The sequence below is a fragment of the Rhipicephalus sanguineus genome, chromosome 6 (assembly GCF_013339695.2).
Source record: "Rhipicephalus sanguineus isolate Rsan-2018 chromosome 6, BIME_Rsan_1.4, whole genome shotgun sequence".
NCBI lineage: Eukaryota > Metazoa > Arthropoda > Arachnida > Ixodida > Ixodidae > Rhipicephalus > Rhipicephalus sanguineus.
This window is the reverse complement of record NC_051181.1, coordinates 35696083-35720750: the sequence shown is the minus strand read 5'-3', so window position 1 is coordinate 35720750 and position 24668 is coordinate 35696083. Positions and strand designations below refer to the sequence as shown.

Sequence of the window (24668 nt, the reverse complement as noted above, 5' to 3'; positions counted from 1 at the left end):
AGCTCCTATGCAATTGATGTAAAACTTAAACTAAAAATATCTGCCATGTTTTTTTTTTTCAGTTTATGGAGGTATATTTTGTAGTCGTTATTCGAAATGCAAAAATAAGATTCCGTGGTTAGCACTGCGTGCGTACATGAAACGGCCAGCTATGACTCCAGTTATATTTTATATTGCTCAGCAATTATTTTGTAAGCGTGTTACGGGCGTAATTAACCGAAAGTATACACAGTACCAGTGAAAGTCGTGACACTGAAAGAAGTTCCCAAAACAATCTCTAGAAAATATCTTGTGTGTGGCAGGTATCTTCACAATAACCGAAGGTTAGACAGTGCCTCCTTTATGCTCAAGGCATAACTAGCTGAAACGGGTCGGGTCGGGTCGGGCCGGGCCGGGCCGGGCCCAAACCTTTCGGGCCCGGGCCGGGTACGGGCCACATTTAAGAACACCGGGCCGGGCTCGGGCGGGCCGGAGCATGGCGTTTTCGGGCTGGGCCGGGCCCGGGCCGGAAAAATCGGCCCGTGCAGTGCTCTAAGGCACACCATCTTGATTTTCCGTAGCCAAAAATCTAATACCGTATGGCGTGATTGGCAAGTCCTTTTTCAAGGTGCGCTGCAAAATGTCCCACAGAAACACAGCGTCCCAACAGTCAAGGAAAATGTGGTTGATAGTCTCGGGTTTTCTGCAGATAAGGCGATCTATCGACCACGGGACGAAGAAACCCTTTTCTTGTAGCCACGGTTTTACCGGCAATGTTTCGCTGTGCAGCTGGAAGAAGAATGTCTTTGCGCTTGCACGTACGGTCATAATTTTTACCCTCTTAAATACGTCGCGCTCATGGCCAACACGATATATCGCTCTGTAGATTGGCTGAGGTAACATAACGTCACGTAAATCTCTGTAGAGACGCTTTCTCGTTACATCAGATAAGTACTCTGTTGAAAACCGCACCTTCAATATTCCGTATGCCATCACTACTTCTCTTAAATATCCACGCAGCTTACATTTTACAGACACATTTGATACCACATATGATGATTAGTGGGGTTTTTTGGCGCAAGGGCCATGGGTGGCCAAAGAGCGCCATGTCTTTTATGTGGTGTTAGCGATGAACAGGGATACGATGATAGGGTGTATTGTGGCTGTAAAGAGGCCTAAAATCACGCGCTATAAAGAAGCGTAAAAAATGTGTATACAGTCTAAAATTATGGCAGTGACAAGTGGTGTGATCTATGGTTGTGGGATAAATGACGAGTGATCATGGTATTTACAAGTGAAAAACGGGATAAGAGCACGAGTGCCTCCTCAAGGCCTTTGATCCCAAAGGCCGGGAGGCAGGTGCTTCCTTTGATGGAAACCGTAGCAGCAGCCTCAATCATGAGGCCGCGCTACGGAGCGCCTGGAAAAATAACGTTGAAATTATGTACACTTTTTAAAAATTCAAAGAGGGACTGATATTTAAAAAGGGGTTCTCTGCCAATGAACATAGCAGGATGAAGAGGGTACTGCAGGTATACAGATGAAAAATGCTTTTTTCTGAGAGCGTCTAGTTCCCTGCATTGCAGTAAGGTGTGGAGTACAGTGAGGGGGTCGCCGCAATGGTCACATACAGGTGGATCGCCTCCGGACAAAATGTATGAATGTGTACTGTATGTGTGGCCAATCCTAAGTCTGCAGAGTGTAACTTCTGTGTGGCGTGATTTTGATACTGGCGGCCAGTTACCTAGTTGCGGCTTGATAACGTGCAGTTTATTTTGTGTGTGCCTATCCCATGTGCTCTGCCAAAAGGCCCTGAGCTTTCTTTTGAGAAATGGTTTTAAGTCTATTGGAGGGATAGCTACAGATGTATTGGGACTGTGTTCGTGGGCGGATGCTGCTAGCTGATCCGCCAACACGTTGCCTTGTATCTCGCGGTGCCCTGGCACCCAGCACACTACGACGTGTTGTTTAAGTGAGTAGATCGTGCATAAAATAGAGTAGAGCGAGACAAGGACCGGATTTGTGTGTTTTGTCATAGTTTTTAAAGCTTTCACTACACTTAATGAATCCGTGTATATCACTGCCTTTTGTAGTTTTAACTGTTTTATGTGTTTAACTGCCGCAAGTATCGCGTAGGCTTCTGCCGTGAAGATACTGGAATCAGGGTGCAGAATGCCGGAATCGGAAAAGGATGGACCAACGGCTGCGTACGACACAGAAGTGTTAGACTTTGAGGCATCTGTAAAGAACTCAGGGTGTGGGTACTTGTATTGTAATTCAAGGAAGTGTGTACGGATATGTGCAAGTGGCGCATGCTTGCTAACTTCGACGAAAGAAACATCGCAATCTATAAGCTGCCACTGCCACGGCGGGAGATAGGCAGCGGGAGCCATTAGACAGTGTTCGAGAAGTGGCACACCCATTTCTTCAGCTAGGCTCCTCACACGAAGTGAGTACGGCTGTCTCATCGAAGGACGGTTGTGAAAAAGTTCAGAAGCAGACAAGTCATTGATTGTAGTGTGTGAGGGGTGTTCGTTGTTTGCGTTCACCTTCAGGAAATATACAAAAGATAGGTAAGATCTTTGGAGGTGCAGCGACCACTCGTTCGATTCGACGTAGAGGCTTTCCACGGGGCTGGTGCGAAAGGCGCCCGTAGATAGCCTAATGCCTAGATGGTGGACAGGGTCAAGCATTTTTAGGGCGCTTGGTGTCGCAGACTGGTAGATTATTGCCCCGTAGTCTAGGCGAGTGCGTATGAGGCTTTTATACAAATTTATCAGACATTTCTTGTCACTGCCCCACGCAGTGCGTGACAATACTTTTAGAACATTCATTGTTTTTATGCACTTGTGTTTTATGTACTTGATGTGTGTTATAAAGGAGAGTTTCGTGTCTAGGATAAGCCCTAGGAACTTGTGCTCCGTTTTTACCGACAGACGCTGTCCATGTAGGCCAATGTCTGGATCGGGATGGAGGCCTCTCTTTCGGGAGAATAAGACGCAAGTACTTTTTTGTGCATTCAGTGTAAAGCCATTTTCGTCTGCCCATCTAGAGATCTTGTTTAAACCTAGCTGGACCTGCCGCTCACACATCGAGAGGTTGCACGATTTAAAGCCGACCTGTACATCATCGACATATGTGCAATAAAACATATTCCGTGGGATGCAAAGACGCAAGGAATTCATTTTGATTATAAAGAGTGTACAGCTAAGTACACCACCCTGTGGCACTCCGGTTTCTTGAAGGAATGGTCTTGATAGAACATTTCCTACTCGGACACGGAACGTACGATCCGACAAGTAGCTCTCTATTATATCTAGCATTCTACCACGTACACCAAGGTGGGACAGGTCTCTTAGTATTCCGAAGCGCCATGTTGTGTCGTAAGCCTTTTCCATATCGAGGAACACAGAAAGAAAGAACTGCTTGTGGGCGAATGCGTCACGGATTTCTGCCTCGATACGTAACAGGTGGTCGGTGGTGGATCTACCCTCGCGAAATCCGCACTGGTACGGGTCAAGTAGATTGTTTGTTTCCAGGAAATGCATAAGTCGGCGGTTTATCATCTTTTCGAAAAGTTTACACAGGCAGCTTGTAAGTGCGATGGGCCTGTAACTCGCAACGGAGGATGGATCCTTGCCCTGTTTAAGAATGGGAACGACGATCGCCTCTTTCCAAGATGAGGGGATCTCGCCGGAAAACCAGATGGCATTGTACAAGGAAAGTAATGTTTTTTGCGTTTCGGCAGGTAGGTTTTTTAGCATGTCATATACCACACGGTCGGAGCCTGGCGCGGAACTACTGCAGCAGGTTAGCGATGCCTGCAGCTCAGCTAAAGAGAAAGCTCTGTTGTACGCATCGTGTTTTGTGGATTTGCGCTCTAATTTCTGTTTTTCTATTGTTGTCTTGTAGCGTTGGAAAGCCTCGGAATAGTGAGACGAGCTGGACACTTGTTCGAAATGTGCGCCTAGAAAGTTTGCTTGGTCTTCTAAGCTGTCGCCTTGTGTGTTTACTAGAGGCAGTGAATGTGTTTGTCGTCCTTCTACCCTACTAATCATGTTCCAGAGTTTTCCTTCTTGTGTGTATGAATTGATGCCTGATAGAAATTTTTGCCAACTCTCTCTTCTAGCCTGTCGGCGCGTTCTCCTGCCTTGAGACTTGATAATCTTAAAATTTGTAAGGTTCTCCGCTGTCGGGGAGTCGCGAAGCAAATTCCATGCTTTGTTTTGTTTCTTACGCGCATTTCTGCAATCACTGTTCCACCATGGAACTCGTCGTTTTCCAGAGTATCCACTTGATTGTGGAATACATTTGGTTGCGGCATCAATCAGAAATGATGTAAAGTATTCTACAGCTGCGTCTATGCTTAAGGAAGACATGTCCGTCCAACTTAACAGTGTAACTTTCCGAAACTGTTCCCAATCGGCCTTCTTAATCTGCCATTTTGGAACCTGATGGGGACATTCATTTGTAATTGGTGTGTTCAGAAGTATTGGAAAGTGGTCACTTCCGTAAGGATTATTGATAACTTTCCATTTAATTAGGGGCAGAAGTGATGGAGACGCTATGCTGAGATCTATGGACGAGTATGTTCTGTTTGCAAGGCAATAATAAGTTGGTTGTTTTTTATTCAAGAGACATGCGCCAGAAGAGAAAAGGAACTGTTCAATCAGACGACCTCGCGCATCGCAGCGAGAGTCACCCCATAGACTGTTGTGTGCATTCAAGTCTCCAAGGACCAGAAATGGTTCTGGAAGTTGGTCTATTAAGGACTCGAATTCATATTTTTGGAGCTGGCACTGCGGGGGTATGTAAAGTGAGCAGATCGTGATCAGTTTGTTGAATAGGACGGCTCGAACAGCCACTGCCTCAAGGGATGTTTGGAGTGGTAAGTGGGTACATGCAATTCCTTGGTTAACTATAACGGCTACGCCACCAGATGACGCCACAGCATCATCCCGGTCCTTTCGGAATATGATATATTGGCGTAGAAAATTCGTGTTTTTGGATTTTAAATGTGTTTCTTGCACACACAGCACTTTTGGTGAGTGTTCATGTAGCAGCTCTTGGATATCGTCGAGGTTTCTTAGTAGACCTCTGACGTTCCATTGTATAATTTGTGTATCCATTTTGAGTGTAAGTTAGTGCTGTGTGTACTGAAAGAACTATTACCTTAGGTCACAGAGCCCTTTCCAGGCCCTGTGATGCGGGCTTTTTCTTTTTTGGCGCGCTCCAACGAGCCGCGCCGCTCCTTCGGCGCCTGAGACGCCGTTGGGCTTGCCGTTGTGTCCATCACCTCGGCAGAGGCGCTGGATGCCCGGTCGCGGCTCACGCGGACGGGTGTCAGTGTTTTGGGGCTTTCTGCCTGAACAGAAGGCCCTGGGCCTGCAGATCCGGAGGCCTGCATGCCCTTTGGTTGCGGAGCAGTACGGGCTGCTTCCGCTGAGGGGGCAGTTGGCGCTACCGCCCGTCCACTGTGCGTGGTACGTGCGGCCGCCGCGAACCTTTGTGACACTGCCCCCTTGCGTGCCACGTCCGCGAATGAAGTTCCCTGTGGAAAAGAAAGGCGTTTTCGCGCCTCCCTAAAGGAGATGTTTTCCGTTACCTTCAGTGTTATTATTTCTTTTTCTTTTTTCCATGCGGGACAACTACGAGAGTAGGCTGCGTGCCCACCTTCGCAGTTTGCACAACGGGGAACTTCTACACAGTCGTCTGCAGGGTGATCGTGCGAACTACATTTGGCACAGGTTTGACGGCCGCGGCAGCTCTGAGAGCCGTGACCGAAACGCTGGCACTTAAAGCAACGCCGCGGGTTTGGGATGTAAGGTCTGACCTTAAGCTTCAGGTAGCCTGTTTCAAGATATTCTGGAAGGGTGCTTGTGGAAAATGTTATAATCAGGTGTTTTGTCGGGATTTCTTTGTCGTCACGTCTGATTTTAATTCGCTGTACGTGCGTTACATGATGTTCATTCCAGCCCTCAAGGAGCTCACTCTCAGTCAAGTCCAACAGGTCTTGGTCAGATACTACACCTCGGGAACTGTTGAGGGATCGGTGTGGTGTAATAGAGACAGGGGTGCTTCCAAAAGAGGCAAGTTTTGAAAGTTTTTCATACTGGGTCTTACTTTGAACTTCTAGCAAAAGGTCCCCACTAGCCATTCTTGTAGCCTTATAGCCTTGACCGAGTGTGTCGGTGAGGCATTTCGATACAAGAAAAGGAGAGATCGTTCTTGCGTTCTTTTCTAGTGTTTCGCAGTGGATTACGTGGAACCGTGGAAAATTTTCTGTGGGTTTGAACAAGGCATGGAAAGTCTCTTCGGTGCGCCCTCTCTTTGTGAGACGGCGATCATTCAGTGGAGGAAATGAGGTTGAGGCCATAGATTATGCATAGTTTCGGCAGCCATGCCAGCCGCCCACCATGGAGCCCAACATGGGGACGCGACAACACTTATATTGCTATAAAGTATGTCTACGCCAGCTGTACACAGCTACTATAACCAAATATAATGTGCCCAAGAGAGGGCACATACACAAGGTTAACCCTCGCCGCCAAGAAAAACGGAAGTAAATTGAAGAGAGGAGAAGACAGGAAAGATTAAAAAGTCAGAGAAAGACGAAGATGTGGGGAGAGAAAGAGACAGGAAAAGGCGACTGCCGATTTCCCCTGGGTGGGTCAGTCCAGGGGTGCCGTCTACGTGAAGCCGGGGCCAAAGGGGTGTGTTGCCTCTGCCGGGGGGCCTTAAAGGTCCAATCACCCGGCGTCGGCTCAACCCCCAGGATCCCCTTTTCCCCGGACACGGCAATGCCACGCACGGCTAGGCGTGGGAGGGGGTCGAAACCCCCCCGTTAGCTCGGGTCCGTGGTGTCGCTACACACCAAACGCCTGCTTCCGCAGACGCCCCTGCGGGGCATTTGATACCACATAATCAGGAATCTTATTAGACAGTACAATTTGCATAAACGTTCGCAGAAAAGGGTTACATTGGTCACGTAAAAAAATAAATCTTGACACTATTTGCTTCAGAAACAGATGAGCCAATCCTAGACCACCATTTTTGGACGAATGAAATAAGTTTGTCCGGCTAGTACGTTCCCATACCGACCCCCAAACAAAAACTGCTAAAACTCTATGCAATTTTTGCACATTTGCTCTTGTCATGAAGAGGAACTGCAGGACATACCATACTTTACAAATAATGAACCAACTACATGCAGTCGCTCTAGAAAACATAGAAAGTTCCCTACCATGCCAGCTTTGAGTCTTTTCACGTGTGCGTTCACATATCTCCTTCCAATAATCATTTGTATCTCTGTAATGCTGCAGGGGGACACCAAGGTACTTAGTTGGTACAATTGACCGTCTCATATTTGCATAGTTTTGCGGGGTGTTTTCCCAAGATCCGTGCCACAAGCCTAGGCATTTATCCCAGTTTACTGCACTACCTGTGAACTTGTAAAACGAGACCACATCACGTATCACTTCACTGACACTTTCTTTATCCCGACAAAACACAGCAATGTCATCTGCATATGTAAACATTTTGACTTCACTTTCCATTAGTTGATACCCCCTTATTCTATCGTTCCCAATAATCTTCATACAGAAAGGTTCCATGTATATTGCGAATAATAAAGCTGAGATGGGATCACCCTGCCGCACGCCATTTCTCACTTGAAAGCTTTCAGTAACATGCCCATTAACCACAATACGCGTAAAGCACTTTCTATAAGCCATTTTTACCCCTTCCAATATTACAGACCCTGCCCCGCCACGGTGGTCTAGTGGTTATGGCGCTCGACTGCTGACCCGGAGGTCGCGGGATCAAATCCCGGCCGCGGCGGCTGCATTTTCGATGGAGGCGAAAATGTTTGAGGCCCGTGTACTTAGATTTAGGTGCACGTTAAAGAACCCCAGGTGGTCGAAATTTCCGGAGCCCTCCACTACGGCGTCTCTCATAATCAAATCGTGGTTTTGGGACGTTAAACCCCAGATATTATTATTATTAATATTACAGACCCTACATTAACATATTCTAGTATCAAAAATAAAATGTCATGGTTTACACGATCGAAGGCTTTTTCCATATCTAATTGCATCATTGCCACTCTGCTCTCGAACACATCACAACTCTCCAACACATTCCTTGCTACATGAACATTGGTGTTTATTGTGCGTCCTTTTATTCCACAAGTTTGATGTGGTCCAACTAATGACTTTATTACCATCTGCAACCTACTGGCGAGAACCTTCATGAACACTTTATAATCTACATTGGCTAAGCTGATCGGTCGATAAGACTTCACGGACAATAACTTTATAGGGTCTTCGGTCTTCGGTATTAGTATTACGTGCGTCTTTCGAAATGAAGACGGAAGCTCCTTTAATATTAAAGCCTCTGTGTATACACGATGTAAGGCTACAGATATTACGCTTCTAAATGTCTTATACATTGCTGCTCCCAATCCATCGGGTCCAGGTGCTTTGCCAACAGACAACTCGTCGATAGCCTTTTCTATCTCGGAAATATTTATCGGCATTTCCAATTGTTCTCTTTCGCTATCGGAAAGCTTTGGTATCAAACGCAGAAACTCGGTCTCAAACCCTTTATCAGCTTTCACTTCTTGACCAAGCAAGCCATGAAAGTATTCAACGAATGCTCGCTCAATAGCTTCACCTTCTCGTGCAATTCCCCTACTAGTTGTTATCGCTTTAATTTCGTTGCGCTTGGCGTACCTCTTTTCATCTCCTAGAGCACGTTTTGTAGGCGTTTCGCCAAGAAATAGTTTTTCTGCACGCGCTCTTATCATCGCCCCTCTGTATTTTTCAATGTCTATCGCCTCCAATTGATTCTTTAACTGCCTTATTTCTTTTGTGTACTTTCGAGGTATTTTACTTTCTAGACTCAGTGCAAAGTCTAACTGACATTGCAATTCTTTTTCTTTTTCACTTCTATACAGCACACTCGATCTTTCAATGGCCCTCATCTTTGTTATTTCCTTAAATCGCTCCCAGGCTTCGATTGCATTTACTTGGGGCTCAGCTAACATTTTATTAATGCTGTCCTGTACACCTTCTACAAACAGTTCTTTTAAAATTTTATCATTTAATTTCCATACGTCCCAGTTAAAGCTCGTCCTCTTTTGTTTATGTCCTATAGTGAACATCACTAAGCTATGGTCACTGAAGTATACACTTTTTACTTCATAATTCGAACATATTCGGATTAAGTGTATTGACACATAGGCTCTGTCAAGCCTTGCATGGCTTTCGTGCTGAAAGTGTGTATAGTGCTCCCCTGCAGATAGTACGACACCTACATCTTCAAGATTACAATCTTGTACAATTGTGCTGAGTAGCATTGCACTTTGATCTTTTACAGCACTTTGATCTTTTACAGCAGTCTTTTTTACTCTGTCTTGAGGGTTACAAACACAATTAAAATCTCCAAGCATAATGACAGTCCTGTCGCATCTAACAAAAGACTTCAGACTCTAAAAAAAAACTCTACGTTCTCCCTCTTTCTTGGGCGCGTACACACAGACAACACGCCAGTTTTTCTTATATGTAAAATCACGTACTATAAATCTCCCAGTACTAGACACAATTACAGTCTCTTCTACTATACCAAGAGAATTTCTAAGTAGTAGTGTACAACCAGCAGACATTCCAACAGCATGAGACACACATACATTGTACCGGGCCCTAAATGGAGAGACCATGCGGTCGGTCTGATCTCTACTTTCTACTTTCGTTTCCTGAATGGCAACAACATCGAGATCATGCTCAAGCATCAATCGACTTAATTGATACTGCCGTCGTCTAGCAGCAAGGCCCCTAACGTTGAGAGTAGCAACTCTTAATTGTTTCTCGACGTTCATAGCCATTAGGTTATAACTGGCCATCCCGGCCGCATGATCCTCACCTCTGATACTCTCTCATCACCATCAGGTCCACGGTTCCATGTAGTCTCACAGTCCCCCGTTCTTTTGGTCGTCAAAGTAAAGCGCCGCGTATCATTCCCGCAGCACTTAAGGCACACGTCATTAATGTGCTCCATTTGTTGAGGTCCGATGCCGGGTCAATAACATGTATCTATTGGTCCAAACCCCCCCTTACGGGGGCTGTTGATTTGAAGGCGACCCCGTTGAAGGCATCTGCTGTTGTTGCAACAACTGTTGCTGATGATGACTTGTCTGTCGCTGCTGAAGAGTCTGCTGCTTCGGCAGTGGTTGCTGTTGTTGTGTCTGCACTTGATCAACTGTCTGCTGTTGCTGAGCCTGTTCTTGCTGCTGTTGGAGTTGGGTCGGCGGCTCGGTCTCGGCTATACGACGTTCACTTAGGACGTTAGGTGCCGGTTTTCGGCGCACAATATTCGCCTTAGCCGGCGGTTCCTCGGAAGCTTTCATCACATTCACCTTCTTCCCTTCCGCCTCCTCCCTTGTCCTCTTGTTAGTGCTAGACGTGTCCATGTTTTCTTGCATTTCTTCCTTCGTTTTAGGCGTCGTTGCACCTTGAGTACTCTTCGTAAGTTGGCCTTCATTCGCAGGTCCTTTGTCTTTGCCACCAGTTGAAGCAGCACTCAGGGGGCGTGAAAAAAGGGGCGTTAACCTGGGTGTTGATTCCTCCCGTCGTCCTCCAGTGAGCTCTTCTGCCTCGACCTCGTCCATGTGGTGCTCAGATAGTTCTTCGCTCCCCACGGGCCCGGCTACACTTGCGTATGTCCTCGAACACCCGCTCTGGTCATGCCCAAAACGCCGACACACTGCGCAACGCGGGGCCCGGCACTCCCTCCTAATATGGCCTGTGCCTTGGCAACGCAGGCATAGCGGTGCTCTTCCCGCTACGACAACGAGCGTGAGGTCTCCTGCAATCCGTAACTGATGTGGGAGGTCGTCTACCGTGAGGCCCGGTTTGAGTTTGAGGCTCACCGCACGCGTCGATGAACCTTTGTCCGTGCAGCCATACACGCGCCAGCGTTCTCGCACTATTTCATGAACCTTGCCATAAGGTGCCAACACTGCTCGCACGTCGTCATCAGGAACGTTATACAGTAGCCAATGAATCTTCAGTCTCGTATCCTGGTGGCTTGGGTCTATAGCGATACAGCGCTGGTTCTTCACCGCTATGTCGCCAGCAGCAAGCATTTTCTTCTTGCCCTCAGCGCTCTTGAATGTGATGGCCCAAACATGATTCATTTGGTACGCCCCCAAGGTAGCCACCTCGGGGAGCAAAGCCAAACGAATAAGTGCGTCACTGAAATCCTCGACGCGGTACGGCCGCGCCCTGATATCGGCGTGCAAAAAAACAGTATGCAGCGTTGCATCACCTGATGGCAGTCGGGGCAAAATAATCTGATATTCCTGTGACGATTCGTCCATGTTCCTGGTACCACGGCCCTGCTGAGCCGCTGATGCCGCTCCGATATCGTCGGAGCTCATTCCGCCCACGTCCGTACACTACGGTGACCGGAAGTGGAATCACTGAACCACCGACGCGGTCATGTGCGTGTGCTTCCCTTAGGCACCGCGGATCTTTTCCTAACGCCCAGTTGAATATATAGATCACAGAGGCGGCGAGCCCTCGTTAAAAAAAAAAAACCGCGTCGGCCGGGAATCGAACCAGGGCCAACCGCGAGGCAGGCGAGTATTCTACCACTGAACCACCGACGCTTTTTTTTTTTTCTTTATTGCCTACTTCGACAACACACCAATAAAACACATGCATATACAACACATTGTAGTCACACTAAAATGACATTGTCACCTTAAAATTGTTTGAAGTTTACAAGGTCATCTAGGATAGCCACCCACTCGGGGGGCTCGTCTTGTGCTCGATATACTTCTCGAACATGTGCAATACTTGCAATGAAATTTTCCCGTACCGTGGAAACCTTGACATCGACATGGCGTACTGCCATTCTTGTTTTCCATAGACTATGGAGGCTCAGGAGCATGAACATGTCGTAGGGTGTTCCATCATATGTATCCGTGGGCAGAAACCGTATGCCTATGGGTGTAATTGGTAGATCTTTTTTAAGAGTCCGTTGTAGTATGTCCCAGTGGAAGACTGCATCCCAGCAATCTATGAAAGCGTGGTCAATCGTCTCCGGCTTTTTACACAGCAAGCAGTCAACAGTCCATGGTACATCAATACCTTTCTGGTCTAACCATGTTTTAACTGGTAGGGTATTGGTATGTAATTTAAAGAAGAACGATTTAACTGTAGATGGAACGGGCATCCTTTTAACACGCTTCAACACGTCATTTCCTGGACCTCCTATGTTAACAACTCTGTATACTGGTACTGGTAACATTACATCAAGTAAGTCTTTATACAATTTTTTCCTGGTAATTGTAGACAAATAGTCCAAAGAAAACCTTGCGTGTAATACACGAAACGACATAACCACTTCACGCATGAATCCCGTCACACTCTTCCCACCGTAATCACAGCACGTAATGATGAATTCTGGCAGAGCCCTTGCCAGCCGTACCTGTATGACTGTGCGTAAGAAATCATCCCTTTGATCTCGTAAAAGAAGAAAACGTGACACAAGCTGCCTGATATAGAGGTGAGCCAGCCCCAGTCCACCACTGCGAACTGATCGAAACAAATTAGTACGACTCAAACGTTCAAAACTTGACCCCCATATAAATACAGCAAAAACCCTATGTATCTTTTGCACACACACCCTCGTCATGAAAATAATTTGCAAAACATACCATACTCTGGCAACTAAAAACAAATTACAAGCACTCGCGCGGCCGAATATTGACAAGCCTCGGCCGATCCAGCCACCCGTTTTTTCCCTCATTTTATCAGTTTCTTCTAGCCAATAATCTGTGCTATCTTTATAGTGCTGCAGCGGCACTCCCAGATACTTCACAGGTGTCGTCGTCCACCGTGCCGAAGAGAAGTGTTCTGGCGTTACGTCCCAGTTGCCGTGCCATATACCGATGCTTTTGTCCCAGTTTATCTCTGATCCTGACTGCTTGCAGTATGCTTTTGCGACTCGAACCTCTTCCTGGGCGCTTTCTCGATCATCACAGAATACAGCTATGTCGTCCGCGTAGGCTAATACCTTCACTTCGGTCATTTGCAGTCTGAACCCTCTAATATTTTCGTTATTGATCACAGCCAAGCAAAAGGGCTCAAGGTATAATGCAAAGAGTAGAGGGCTTAGTGGGCACCCTTGCCGGACACTTGATTGGACAGGGATTCTTTCACTCAGGGTTTTATTAATTATTACCTGTATCGTACAGTCCTGATATGCCATTTTGACACCTTGCTTAATAACATCACCAACGTTAACATGATTAAGTATTAAAAACAGTACTTCGTGTGACACTTTATCGAAGGCCTTCGCTAAATCTAATTGCAACATGGCGACTCGGCTATCGAAAGCGTCGCAGCATTCAAAGACACTACGTGCTACATGACTGTTTGTACAGATGGTACGCCCTTTAATGCCACACGTTTGATGTGGCCCAACCAAGTCTTTGATCACCGTTTGTAGTCTCTTCCCAAGAATCTTCATTAACGCTTTGTAATCAAAATTGGTGAGACTTATTGGCCTATATGAGCTTACTGACAGTAACTTCTCTCGATCCTCTGTTTTTGGAATTAAAACCATGTGGGCAGATCGAAAAGACGGCGGCAGCTGCTTTTTGTTGTATGCCTCCTCAAATACATGATATAATATCTCGGACACTCCAGGCGCGAATGCCTTATAGAATTCAGCTCCCAAGCCATCTGGTCCCGGTGCTTTTCCTACCGCCATATCTTCTATCGCGAGTTCAATTTCTCGCCTACTTATCTTCTGTTCTAGCCGCTCTGTTTCCTCTTTATCTAGTTGTGGCATGGCCTTCAAAAAATTTGTTTGAAATCCCATATCCACTGTTCTTTTGTCACCTAATATTTCGTGGTAATATTCTTGAAACGCGCGTTTTATCATTTTACAATCTGAAGTTATCTGTCCACCGTACCTTATTTGTTGAATTTCATTCTTAATAGCGTATCGCTTTTCGTCAGCTAAAGCGCGTTTATTTGGCCTCTCATCGACCCATAACCTTTCGGCTCGGGCACGAACCACAGCTGCCTTATATTTTTCATTGTCGATAGCTTCCAGTTCTTTCTTTACCTTGCTAATATCCCCTATGAACATTCCTGGTTCGGTACTCTCCATTTCAAGCAACATTTCAAGTTGTCGTTGTAGCTCCTTTTCCTTCATTTTTTTATTGCGGCTTCTAACGCTTGCCCTTTCCATCGCGATCATCTTAACCTTTATCTTTAGGTCCTCCCACGCTTCCGCATAGTTGGCTGGCTCGCTATCTAGCATTTTTTCGATTTCATCTTGTACTCTCTTAACGAATACCTCATCTTCAAGAAGTTGGCTATTGAATTTCCAGAGGTACCAGTTGAATTTACGCTTTTTTGTTAGGGAGCCAATTTCAAGGTACACCACACTGTGATCACTGAATGAGACTGGCTGCACACCGTAGTTATTGCATATTGATACTAGGTCAAGCGAAACATACACTCTATCTAGTCTCGCGTGACTGTCTCTTTGAAAATGCGTGTATGCCGGTTTTGATGCGCCCATTAAAAGGCGGCCTACATCTTCCATGTTATGTTCCTGAACCAGGGTGTTCAGCAAAAGAGCGCTTTTATCACGCACTACGGCTCGCTTAGCACGGTCCTCAGTATAACAGACGCAGTTAAAATCTCCCAATAATATGACGTATCTATCACAAATTAGATACTGTTCAAGCCCTGCGAAAAAAGCACATCGTTCCTGCATATCATTCGACATATACACACAAATCACTCTCCACAGATAACCGCTAAAAGAAAAATCATACACGATGAGCCGACCGGTTTCATTAACCTTGAGTGACTGTTCTGTGACATTCAAACTTTTCCGCACCAATATAAGACAGCCGCCAGACGTTCCCACGGCTGGGCATACGCACACGTTGTAGTATGTTCTAAATGGGGCCACCATGCGATCAGTCTGTTCTTCGCTTTCAACCTTTGTTTCTTGTATTGCTACAAGATCCAGTTCCTTATCAGCACACAGGCGATTAACTTGGCACTGCTTTCGTCTTGCGGCAAGACCGCGAACGTTAACGGTGGCAACACGCAGTCCTCTAACCAAATCCACTACCATAATGATTTGAAACAGACTAATCGCACGGTTCAACAAACCCCTCGCGCGCAAAAGCAACCCAAAGATTCAAATTCCGCGTACAATAAGCCAACCATACAGAACTGCGTTTTACACTTGTGAATTGGATGCGTACCTTAGATACGCAGCACAACAGCCTGCTCGTCTTCTTATCCATAGTGCGCGGTTCATCGCCCATGTGCCATGAAAGGCCTGGGCTAACGTCTTACTTGAGCTCCAAGCCCGCCGGTTTTCTATCCGGCGGAATGTTCGGCTTCGGTCGGAAGATCGGCCGTCGCGTGATCGCCGCCTTTGGTGGTGGTTCCTCGCTTGTAGGGTCCCCTTTTTGGTCTTCACCAGCTGCTTGGTCATAAGTCCGTTTTGTTACATTCCCGCATGAGGAAGCTACGTCCATTTCATCAGTGTGGGGTCCTTCGCTGACCAGCGCCACGGCGTTCGATGCCTTTTGCGAGTCGCTGTCTTCCTTTGCTTGGCCTTGTCTATCGTCCCCTTTGCTTTCTTTTCCTGGTTCACTGGTCTCTGTCGCTTTCCTCGCGACAGGTTCCTCACGGGGCGTTTGCACAGGGGGCGTGACCTGTGATTTCGCCTTCGGCGTGCCACCAGGACACACTTCTTCGACGTCGGCTTCGTCCATAAGGTGTTCCGCCACTTCCTCCTTTGCTGCAGGGCCTGTCACGTTCGCATACGTCCTAACGCATTGCGACTCGTCGTGTCCATAACGTCGGCAGAGTGCGCAGCGTGGAACGCGACATTCACGGCGTATATGCCCAGTATTCCTGCACCGAAGACAGAGCGCAGCTCTGCCTGGAGCGACAACTAATGCCTGCTCGCCGGCGACGCGTAGCAAGTGCGGCACGTCGTCCACGGTTAGGCCTTTCTTCAGCACAAGGCTAACAAGCCGTGTCGAAGAGCCCTTGTCTTGTAGGCCATGAACACGCCACCGCTCCCGCGTAATCTCCTTAACAGTGCCGTAGGGTGCCAAGGCCTCGCACACATCCTCGTCTAGTAGGTTGTGAAGCAACCAATGCACTTTTATGCGTATAGCTTGGTTTCCAGGATCAATGACCAGGCAGCGGTGCTCCTTCACCTTGACTTCTTTTGCTTGCAACATTTCTTTCACAGCATCGGCACTCTTGAATGTCACCGCCCATACGTGGCTCATCTGATACGCCCCTAGCGCAACCACGTCAGAAAGCAACTTCAAACTCGCCAGCATGTCCCTGAAGTGTTCCACACGATACGGCCTTGCACTCACGTCGGCATGTAAAAACAAAGTGTTCAAAACAACTCGCCCAGTGGGTAGCTGTGGCAAAAGCACCTGATAATCCGTGGAATCGTTGACAGTTGTCCTGGTACCGCGGCCCTGTTGGGCCGCTGAAGCCGCTCCGTTGATAGCGGAGCACATGTCACCCACGTCCGTTCACTACGGTGGCCGGAAGTGGAATCTCCACTGAACCACCGACGCGGTCATGTGCGTGTGCTTCCTTAGGCACCGCGGATCTTTTCCTAACGCCCAGTTGAATATATAGATCACAGAGGCGGCGAGCCCTCGTTAAAAAAAAACTGCGTCGGCCAGGAATCGAACCCGGGCCACCCGCGTGGCAGGCGAGTATTCTACCACTGAACCACCGACGCGGTCATGTGCGTGTGCTTCCCTTAGGCAGCGCGGATTTTTTCCTAACGCCCAGTTGAATATATTGTTACGAATAAGCGACGTGGACGACGTTCGAAGACGTAGAGGGCGCCGTGTGGTCCAGAGGGGCGATGTCATAGGTGACCTCAGTCACCTGGCGTAGCACACGGTAAGGGCCGGAGTACTTGGGCAGAAGTTTTTCGGCCAGGCCAACATGCCGAGACGGAGACCACAGGAGAACGAGGTCACCCGGATTGAAACGAACGTTCCGGTGGCAGCTGTCGTATGTATGTTTCTGGCGGAGTTGCGATTCCGAAAGGCGTCGATGGGCGATCTGACGGGCCTTTTCGGCTGTGCTAATAGCGTGGCGAGCATATTCGGTGGACAGGTGGGCAGGGGTGGGTACGAGCGTGTCGAACGGCAAGGTCGGTTCTCGTCCATACAAAAGGTAAAAGGGAGAATATCCAGCAGTGTCGTGGCGCGAGCTGTTGTAAGCAAAAGTGACAAAGGGTAGCGCAATGTCCCAGTCGCGATGATCAGTCGAGACATACATGGCGAGCATGTCAGTGATCGTGCGATTCAAACGTTCTGTGAGTCCGTTCGTTTGGGGATGATAGGCCGTCGTAAGCTTGTGCTTGGTTGCACAAGAGCGAAGTAGGTCCTCGATTACCTTGGATAAAAAGTAACGACCTCGGTCCGTGATGAGTTGACGAGGAGCGCCGTGATGTAAGATGACGTCTTGGATCAAAAACTCGGCGACGTCTGTAGCGCAGCTGCTCGGGAGAGGTCTCGTAATGGCAAAACGGGTCGAATAATCCATAGCGACGGCGACCCATCTGTTACCGTTGTTAGAAAGTGGGTAAGGTCCCAAAAGGTCGAGGCCGACACGAAAAAAAGGCTCAGCAGGTACGTCGATAGGTTGAAGGAGCCCGGCAGGGTGCACAGCTGGCTTTTTCCGGCGTTGGCACGACTCGCAAGTAGCGACATAACGATGTACGGAACGGTAGAGGCCGGGCCAGAAAAAGCGTCGGCGGACACGGTCGTACGTTCTGGCAACACCAAGATGGCCGGCCGTGGGTACATCATGTAGTTGCTGAAGTACGGTCGAGCGGAGATGAGTGGGTACTACAACTAGTAGTTCTTGTCCGACTGGGCGCATGTTCCGGCGGTATAAAATGCCGTCGATGATGACGAACATGCGAAGCGAACTGTCCGTCGAGTCAGTATTCAGGCGGCTGATTAGATCTCGTAGGGACGCGTCACGCTGTTGCTCGTCACCGATGTTGCCGAAAGCGGAGAGCGAGGAAATACAGATGGACGTGTCATCCGTTACGAGGTCTGGATCGTCGACGGGGTACCGAGAAAGGCAGTCGGCGTCTTGGTGTAGACGGCCGGACTTGTAGACCACTGTGTACGTGAATTCCTGGAGGCGCAGAGCCCAACGAGCTAGGCGCCCTGTTGGATCTTTGAGTGCTGAAAGCCAGCATAGAGCGTGGTGGTCTGTGGTAACGGTGAAAGGGCGACCATATAAATAGGGGCGGAATTTACCAACTGCCCATACAAGCGCCAGGCACTCACGCTCAGTAATAGAGTAATTGCGTTCGGCAGGAGAAAGGAGCCGGCTGGCATACGCAAGAACTCTATCATGACCGGATTGACGCTGGGCTAACACAGCGCCAATGCCGTAACCACTAGCGTCGGTGCGGACCTCGGTTGGAGCGGACGCGTCGAAGTGGGCGAGGATCGGCGGTGTGGTGAGCAGCGTAATGAGGCGGGAAAAAGCACTGGCTTGGTCAGGACCCCACCAAAATGGCACATCCTTCTTGAGAAGGTCAGTGAGGGGGCGCGCAATATCTGCGAAGTTTCTGACGAATCGTCGGAAATATGAGCATAGGCCCACAAAACTTCGAACGTCTTTGGCACAAGTTGGTACGGGAAAATCGAGGACAGCGCGAACTTTGTCGGGATCGGGTCGGATGCCAGATGAGTCGACGAGATGCCCTAGAATAGCAACTTGGCGATGGCCAAAGTGGCACTTCGATGAATTAAGTTGTAGCCCAGCCGCACGAAACACGGAAAGAATAGACGAAAGTCGGTCGAGGTGAGACTCAAAGGTGGGAGCAAATACAATGACGTCGTCCAGGTAACAAAGGCAGATAGACCATTTAAAGCTGCGCAAAAGCGTGTCCATCATCCGCTCGAACGTGGCCGGCGCATTGCAGAAACCGAACGGCATGACTCTGAATTGGTAAAGACCGTCAGGCGTTACAAAGGCGGTCTTCTCACGGTCGAGGTCGTCTACGGCGATTTGCCAGTAACCAGAGCGTAGGTCTATCGAAGAAAAATAGGTAGCACCATGAAGGCAGTCCAAGGCGTCATCGATACGAGGAAGCGGGTAGACATCCTTTTTGGTGATCTTGTTTAAATGCCGATAATCCACGCAGAAACGCCAGGTGTTGTCTTTCTTTTTAACTAAGACTACAGGGGAAGCCCACGGACTCGAAGAAGGCTCAATAATGCCTTTTGTGAGCATCTTGTCGACCTCCTATTGAATAACTTGGCGCTCTGATGGTGAAACTCGGTAAGGACGCCTGTGAATTGGAGCTGCATCACCGGTATCTATGCGGTGCTTGACTTGCGAGGTTTGACCTAAGGGCCTACCGTCAAAGTCAAATATGTCAGAGTAGGTCATAAGGAGATCACTGAGGTCTTTAACTTGAGAGGGCAAAAGGTCTAAGGCAATCATCTTGGTTATGTTCTCGTGCAGTGTAGAAGAGGTGACTGCGTCGACTCTATGCGGGTTTGGAGAGACGACAGCGGGCAGTTCGGGTGACACCGATGAGATCTGGCACTCGTACGACGGTGACAGAGTAGCGAGAGCAATGCCTTGTGGTAGGACTTGAGGGCTCAATCCGAAGTTCAGAAGAGGAAGGCACGTCTTGTTCGCTGTAATAGTTACAACTGTGTACGGAGAGGAGACGTTGCGCGCCAGTAGAACACTGGGAGAGGGAGAGACCACGTAATCCCCATCCGGTACACTGGGATATGGTTCAACAGCGACGCAAGTTAGGGCTTGTGGTGGCAGACGAACAGCCTCAGCACACGAAAGTTTCGTCTGAACCACCTCCGACACGTCGGCGGACGCAGGCAAGTCAAGTTGTACAACACCGGCCGAGCAGTCAATGACAGCAGGGTGGTCAGACAAGAAATCGAGTCCGAGGATGACATCATGAGGACAATGAGCGAGAACATGAAACAGAACGGACGTCTGGCGGTCAGAGAACCTCACACGTGCCGTGCACATTCCGAGTACAGCCGGAGTTCCCCCACTAGCGACACGTACAAATAGGGACTCGGGCGGCGTAAGGACCTTATTTAATCGTGCACGGAGATCAGAGCTCATAATAGAAATATGTGCGCCGGTATCAATGAGGGCAGTAACGGGCAGGCCATCCACTTCCACAGCAAGCAGGTTCTGGTCCGTAGTGAGGGTCAGCAGAGGGTTTTCAGGTCGGGGGTCGAATGCAGCATCACCTCCGGGAGCTGCATTGCTCAGTTTTCCGAGTATGGGCGTCCAGTAGGGCGAGGCGACGAATGGCGACGGGGCTGAGGTGACCGGGAGCGACGATCGTGTGGGGACGGCGAACGGCTGGAGCGTCGGACCGATGTCGTAGGAGCCTCATCGTATGGTCCACCGTCACGAGCGGGAAACTGCAGGGGCCGGTGGTTGTCGTCACGTCGATAGCCAGCAAACGAGCGAGATTGAAAGGTGCGAGAACGACAGTAGCGAGAAATATGTCCTACACCGTGGCAACGAAAGCAGATCGGCTTGTCGTCCTGCGTTCTCCACTGGGCAGGGTCACGATAGCGGCGCAACATTTCCGGTGCACGAGGAGGCGTTATAGAACTGACACGAGGTTCCGTCAACGAACATACCGGCTGCAGTCCGACATTTGCAAGCTCCTCCCTCACAACCTGCTGGATCAACGAGATCGTTGGTCGAGGATCATCAGATGGCCGCGTCAGGAAAGATGGTGGCGACGCCGCCTTGATTTCTCGGCGCACGATGCGAACTACGCTCTCGTTGGTAGGCGGTTGACCGCATGGCGGCTGAAGGTCCTCGCAGGATGATGTAGCGGCCGTGTTCGGAAGTCGCATGAAATGCTGGGCAATGCGGCGACTCTTCAGCTCTTCGAACCGGCGGCACTCTTTGATGATGTCGTCCACGGTTGAGCAGTCTTTAGACACAAGTAAATTAAAAGCGTCATCCGCAATTCCCTTGAGCAAATGGCTTACTTTGTCACTCTCTGACATGTTGGTGTCGACACGACGGCAAAGGGCCAGGACGTCAAGGATGTAAGAGACGTATGATTCTGTGGAAGTTTGTGCCCGACAGGAGAGTTCTTTAGAAGCGGCCCGCTGGCGTCCGACGGCTCTACCAAATAGGTCGCGAAGCTTCTGTTTACAGGCATCCCAACTTGTTAAGTCAGCTTCATGAGCTTGAAACCACGCGCCTGCTGTTCCGCAGAGATAGAAGTCAACATTGGCGAGCATCATTGTAGGATCCCACCTGTAGACCGCTGCAAACCGCTCGTACTTCGCAATCCAGTCATCGACGTCAACGTGGTCGGTGCCGCAGAAGTTACCGGGATCGCGCGGTTGAGTCAATACGACCGGCTGTACCGGCTGTACCGGTTGTACCGGAGTCGCGGTCGAAGCGGCAGCAGCAGAGTTGCTTTCTGTTGACATATTGAGGCTGTCAAGGACACGTCCGCTGCGGAGTTCCGTCTTGCGTAGTACCCAGCACCTCCACCAAAATGTTACGAATATATTTAACTTATTTACAATATGGAATTGTCGAGCAGTCAAGATGGTGGTTGTGTATTCTCAGAACACCGACACGTCGTCTGCCTCTTCTTCGCACACCTCCCCACAGTCCTAGCTGCAACCCCGCTACAATATAGATCACAGAGGCGGCGAGCCCTCGATAAAAAAAAAAAAAAACTGCGTCGGCCGGGAATCGAACCCGGGCCACCCGCGTGGCAGGCGAGTATTCTACCACTGAACCACCGACGCTTTTTTTTTTTTTATATTGCCTGGCTTGGACATTGTACAGGGCAGTCATATCACACTCACATAATACAATACAAAGGAAAAGGAACAAGCATTGCCATCAGTCCCATTTGGACTGATGTTGTCCTCTTAAAAATACTTAAGGGTTGCCAGAGGTTCAAACCTTGACAACCATTCTGGCTCGATATCCTGTATTTTACTACACTCAATGAATGCAGACATGCTTTGCCTGAAATAAATTACTGCTGGTTTTGCATCCGGGTCGAAGTGGTATCCGGCCATTCGCGCACGCCATATGCAGTGGAGACCGGTCAACATCACTACATCAAATGGGACCCCCTCATCATTCTTTACTGCGAGATACCTTATCCCGTGGGGATCCAGTGGAAAATCCTTCTTTATTGTCCTCTGCAAAATGTCCCAAAAATGTACCCCTTCCCAACAATGCAAGAAAACATGGTCTATTGTTTCTGGTTTCTTACATATCAAGCAGTGTGACCCCCATGGTGTAAAAAAGCCCCGTTCCTCTGTGAAAGTCTTTACTGATAGTGTTCCTGTGTGTAACTTAAAGAAAAATGTTTTCAGCCCTGTAGGTACCTGTATGTTCCTCACCCGCTTCAGTACATTTTGTCCCGGTCTTCCACTGTATATGGCCCTGTACAATGGTACTGGCAAAACCATATCACATACATCTTTATACAATTCTTTTCTTCTAACACTTGCTAGATAATCCAAAGAAAAACGAACAGATAAAAAACGTACACTGTCTACCACTTCCTTGAGATAGCCACGCAACGTCACGGGCCGGCTATCCGTAGTGACAGCAAGATCTGGTAAGGCGCTGCCTAACCTGAGCTGGCATACCGTACGCAAAAACGGATCCCTGACGTCACGGAAAAACAAAAATCTATTTACTAATTGTCTCACAAATAGGTGCGCCAAACCGAGACCCCCGTCCTTCACGCGCCTGAACAAATTGGTCCGTCTGCACCTTTCCCATTCAGAGCCCCATATAAACACTGCGAACACTCTGTGCAGCCTTTGCACGTTGATCCTTGAACAATGTAGCACCTGCATTACATACCACAGTTTAGTGATAAAAAACATGTTGCACACAGTAGCCCTAGCAAAAACAGACAGGTTCATGCCTTTCCACCTGTCTGCTTTTTCCTTCGTCTCTTTTGTTTGACGCGACCAATACTCCTCACTGCCGTTATAACATTCAAGGGGAACACCGAGGTACTTTGTCGGTGTTTCCGTCCAGTGCACATTCGCAAAATGGTCCGGCTTTGAAGGCCACCTTCCGTGCCAAAGCCCAAGGGATTTCCCCCAGTTTACGCGACTCCCTGCGACGCTACAAAAATGTTTCACAACACTTATCGTTTCCTCTACACTTTCTTTGTTCGTACAACACACCGCAATGTCATCTGCATATGCCAGCAGCTTAACTTCCACTGCCGCCAAGGTGAAGCCACGTATTTTTTCGTTTTCCGTTATCGCTAGGCACATCGCTTCGATGTAAATACAAAACAAAAGTGGACTGAGGGGGCAGCCTTGACGCACAGAACACATTACGTGAATGGGGGCCCCCAAAGACTTATTAACAATTAAACGTGTTGTGCAGTTCTGGTACGCCAAGGCCACTCCCTCCTTGATGATGGAACCAACATTAATATGATCTAAGATGACAAACAAAATATCATGCGCAACACAATCAAAAGCTTTCTCCAGGTCTATCTGGAGCACAGCAACGCCAAGTAACTCCTCGTCACAACACTCTAGCACACACCGCATCTTGTGAATGTTTGAGCTAATAGTTCTGCCTTTGATTCCACAAGTTTGGTGCTCTCCAACAATTTCTTTAATGACCCCTTGAAGTCGCGCTGCCAGAACCTTCATAAAAATCTTGTAGTCGACATTGGTCAGCGATATGGGCCTATACGATGTCACCAGTTTAAGTTTTTCCCCTTCGTCCGTTTTAGGAATTAATATCGTATGTGCTTTGCTAAAGGAGGGCGGCAGAGTTTTCCGTTCGTACGCCTCATTGAACAGCTCAGCTAACCCCGGGGACAGTTCTGTTCTAAACGTCTTATACCACGCAGCGGTTAGGCCATCGGGTCCCGGTGACTTTCCAGGGTTCAGATGACCAATCGCGCGTTCCACTTCGCCTTCCGTTATTTTGCCTTCTAAAAGCTTTTTTGTGTCGTCACTAAGCCGCGGCATGCGCTTAAGAAACTCTTCTTTAAAACCCCTGTACATTCGCTTTTCGAACTGCAAATAGTGACTGATAATACGCAAAAAAGGCCCGTTCGATGGTTTCATTGTCGCTCGCGAGAGTCCCGTTGCAATAGACCTTATCGATATGGTTTCGGCGTCCTTGCGCTTTTTCGAGACCAAGCGCCCTTTTAGTGGGCGTCTCACCCGCGGCAAGATCACTTGCTCGAGCGCGAACACAGGCGCCTTGGTAACGCTCTCTGTCATACTGTTCTAATTTTTCCTTGACACTGCGCACCTCGTCTTTACAAGTCCCAGGCTCCCGACTTTCTAGGGCTATCAGCTGCTGCAGTGTTTTCTTCAGACTTCTTTCTTTTTTTTGCGCTTCGAATTTTAGCGTGCTTGATCTGTCTATCGCTTTCATTTTCACCTTTTGCTTTAAACACTCCGATTTCTCTGCTACAGTTTCCGTTTTTTCCATAAGCACTTCATTAATGGTCTCGTGCACTGCTTTAAAAATGGTTCATCTTTTAATAACATTGCGTTCAGTTTCCATAAATCCCAGTTAAAAGCCTTACTCTGT

At 48.4% G+C, this 24668-nt stretch overlaps 1 protein-coding gene and 2 non-coding genes across 3 annotated transcripts; all 3 read right to left on the bottom strand.

The window, feature by feature from the left end:
• Nucleotides 1-10090: 10090 nt before the first annotated feature.
• Nucleotides 10091-11456, bottom strand: LOC119397194 (uncharacterized). The gene has a single exon (XM_037664633.2). The coding sequence runs from the start codon at nucleotides 11414-11416 to the stop codon at nucleotides 10091-10093; it is 1326 nt and encodes a 441-aa protein (XP_037520561.1). The 5' UTR covers nucleotides 11417-11456.
• Nucleotides 11457-16729: 5273 nt separating this feature from the next.
• Nucleotides 16730-16800, bottom strand: Trnag-gcc (transfer RNA glycine (anticodon GCC)). Its single transcript has one exon. It is a non-coding gene; the product is annotated as a tRNA-Gly (tRNA).
• A 5003-nt stretch (nucleotides 16801-21803) lies between these two features.
• On the bottom strand, nucleotides 21804-21874 carry Trnag-gcc (transfer RNA glycine (anticodon GCC)). Its single transcript has one exon. It is a non-coding gene; the product is annotated as a tRNA-Gly (tRNA).
• Nucleotides 21875-24668: the final 2794 nt, after the last annotated feature.

Bases quoted from the DNA above. Each gene is read 5' to 3' on its own strand.
- LOC119397194 (XM_037664633.2), bottom strand. From the start codon at position 11,416: ATGAGCTCCGACGATATCGGAGCGGCATCAGCGGCTCAGCAGGGCCGT.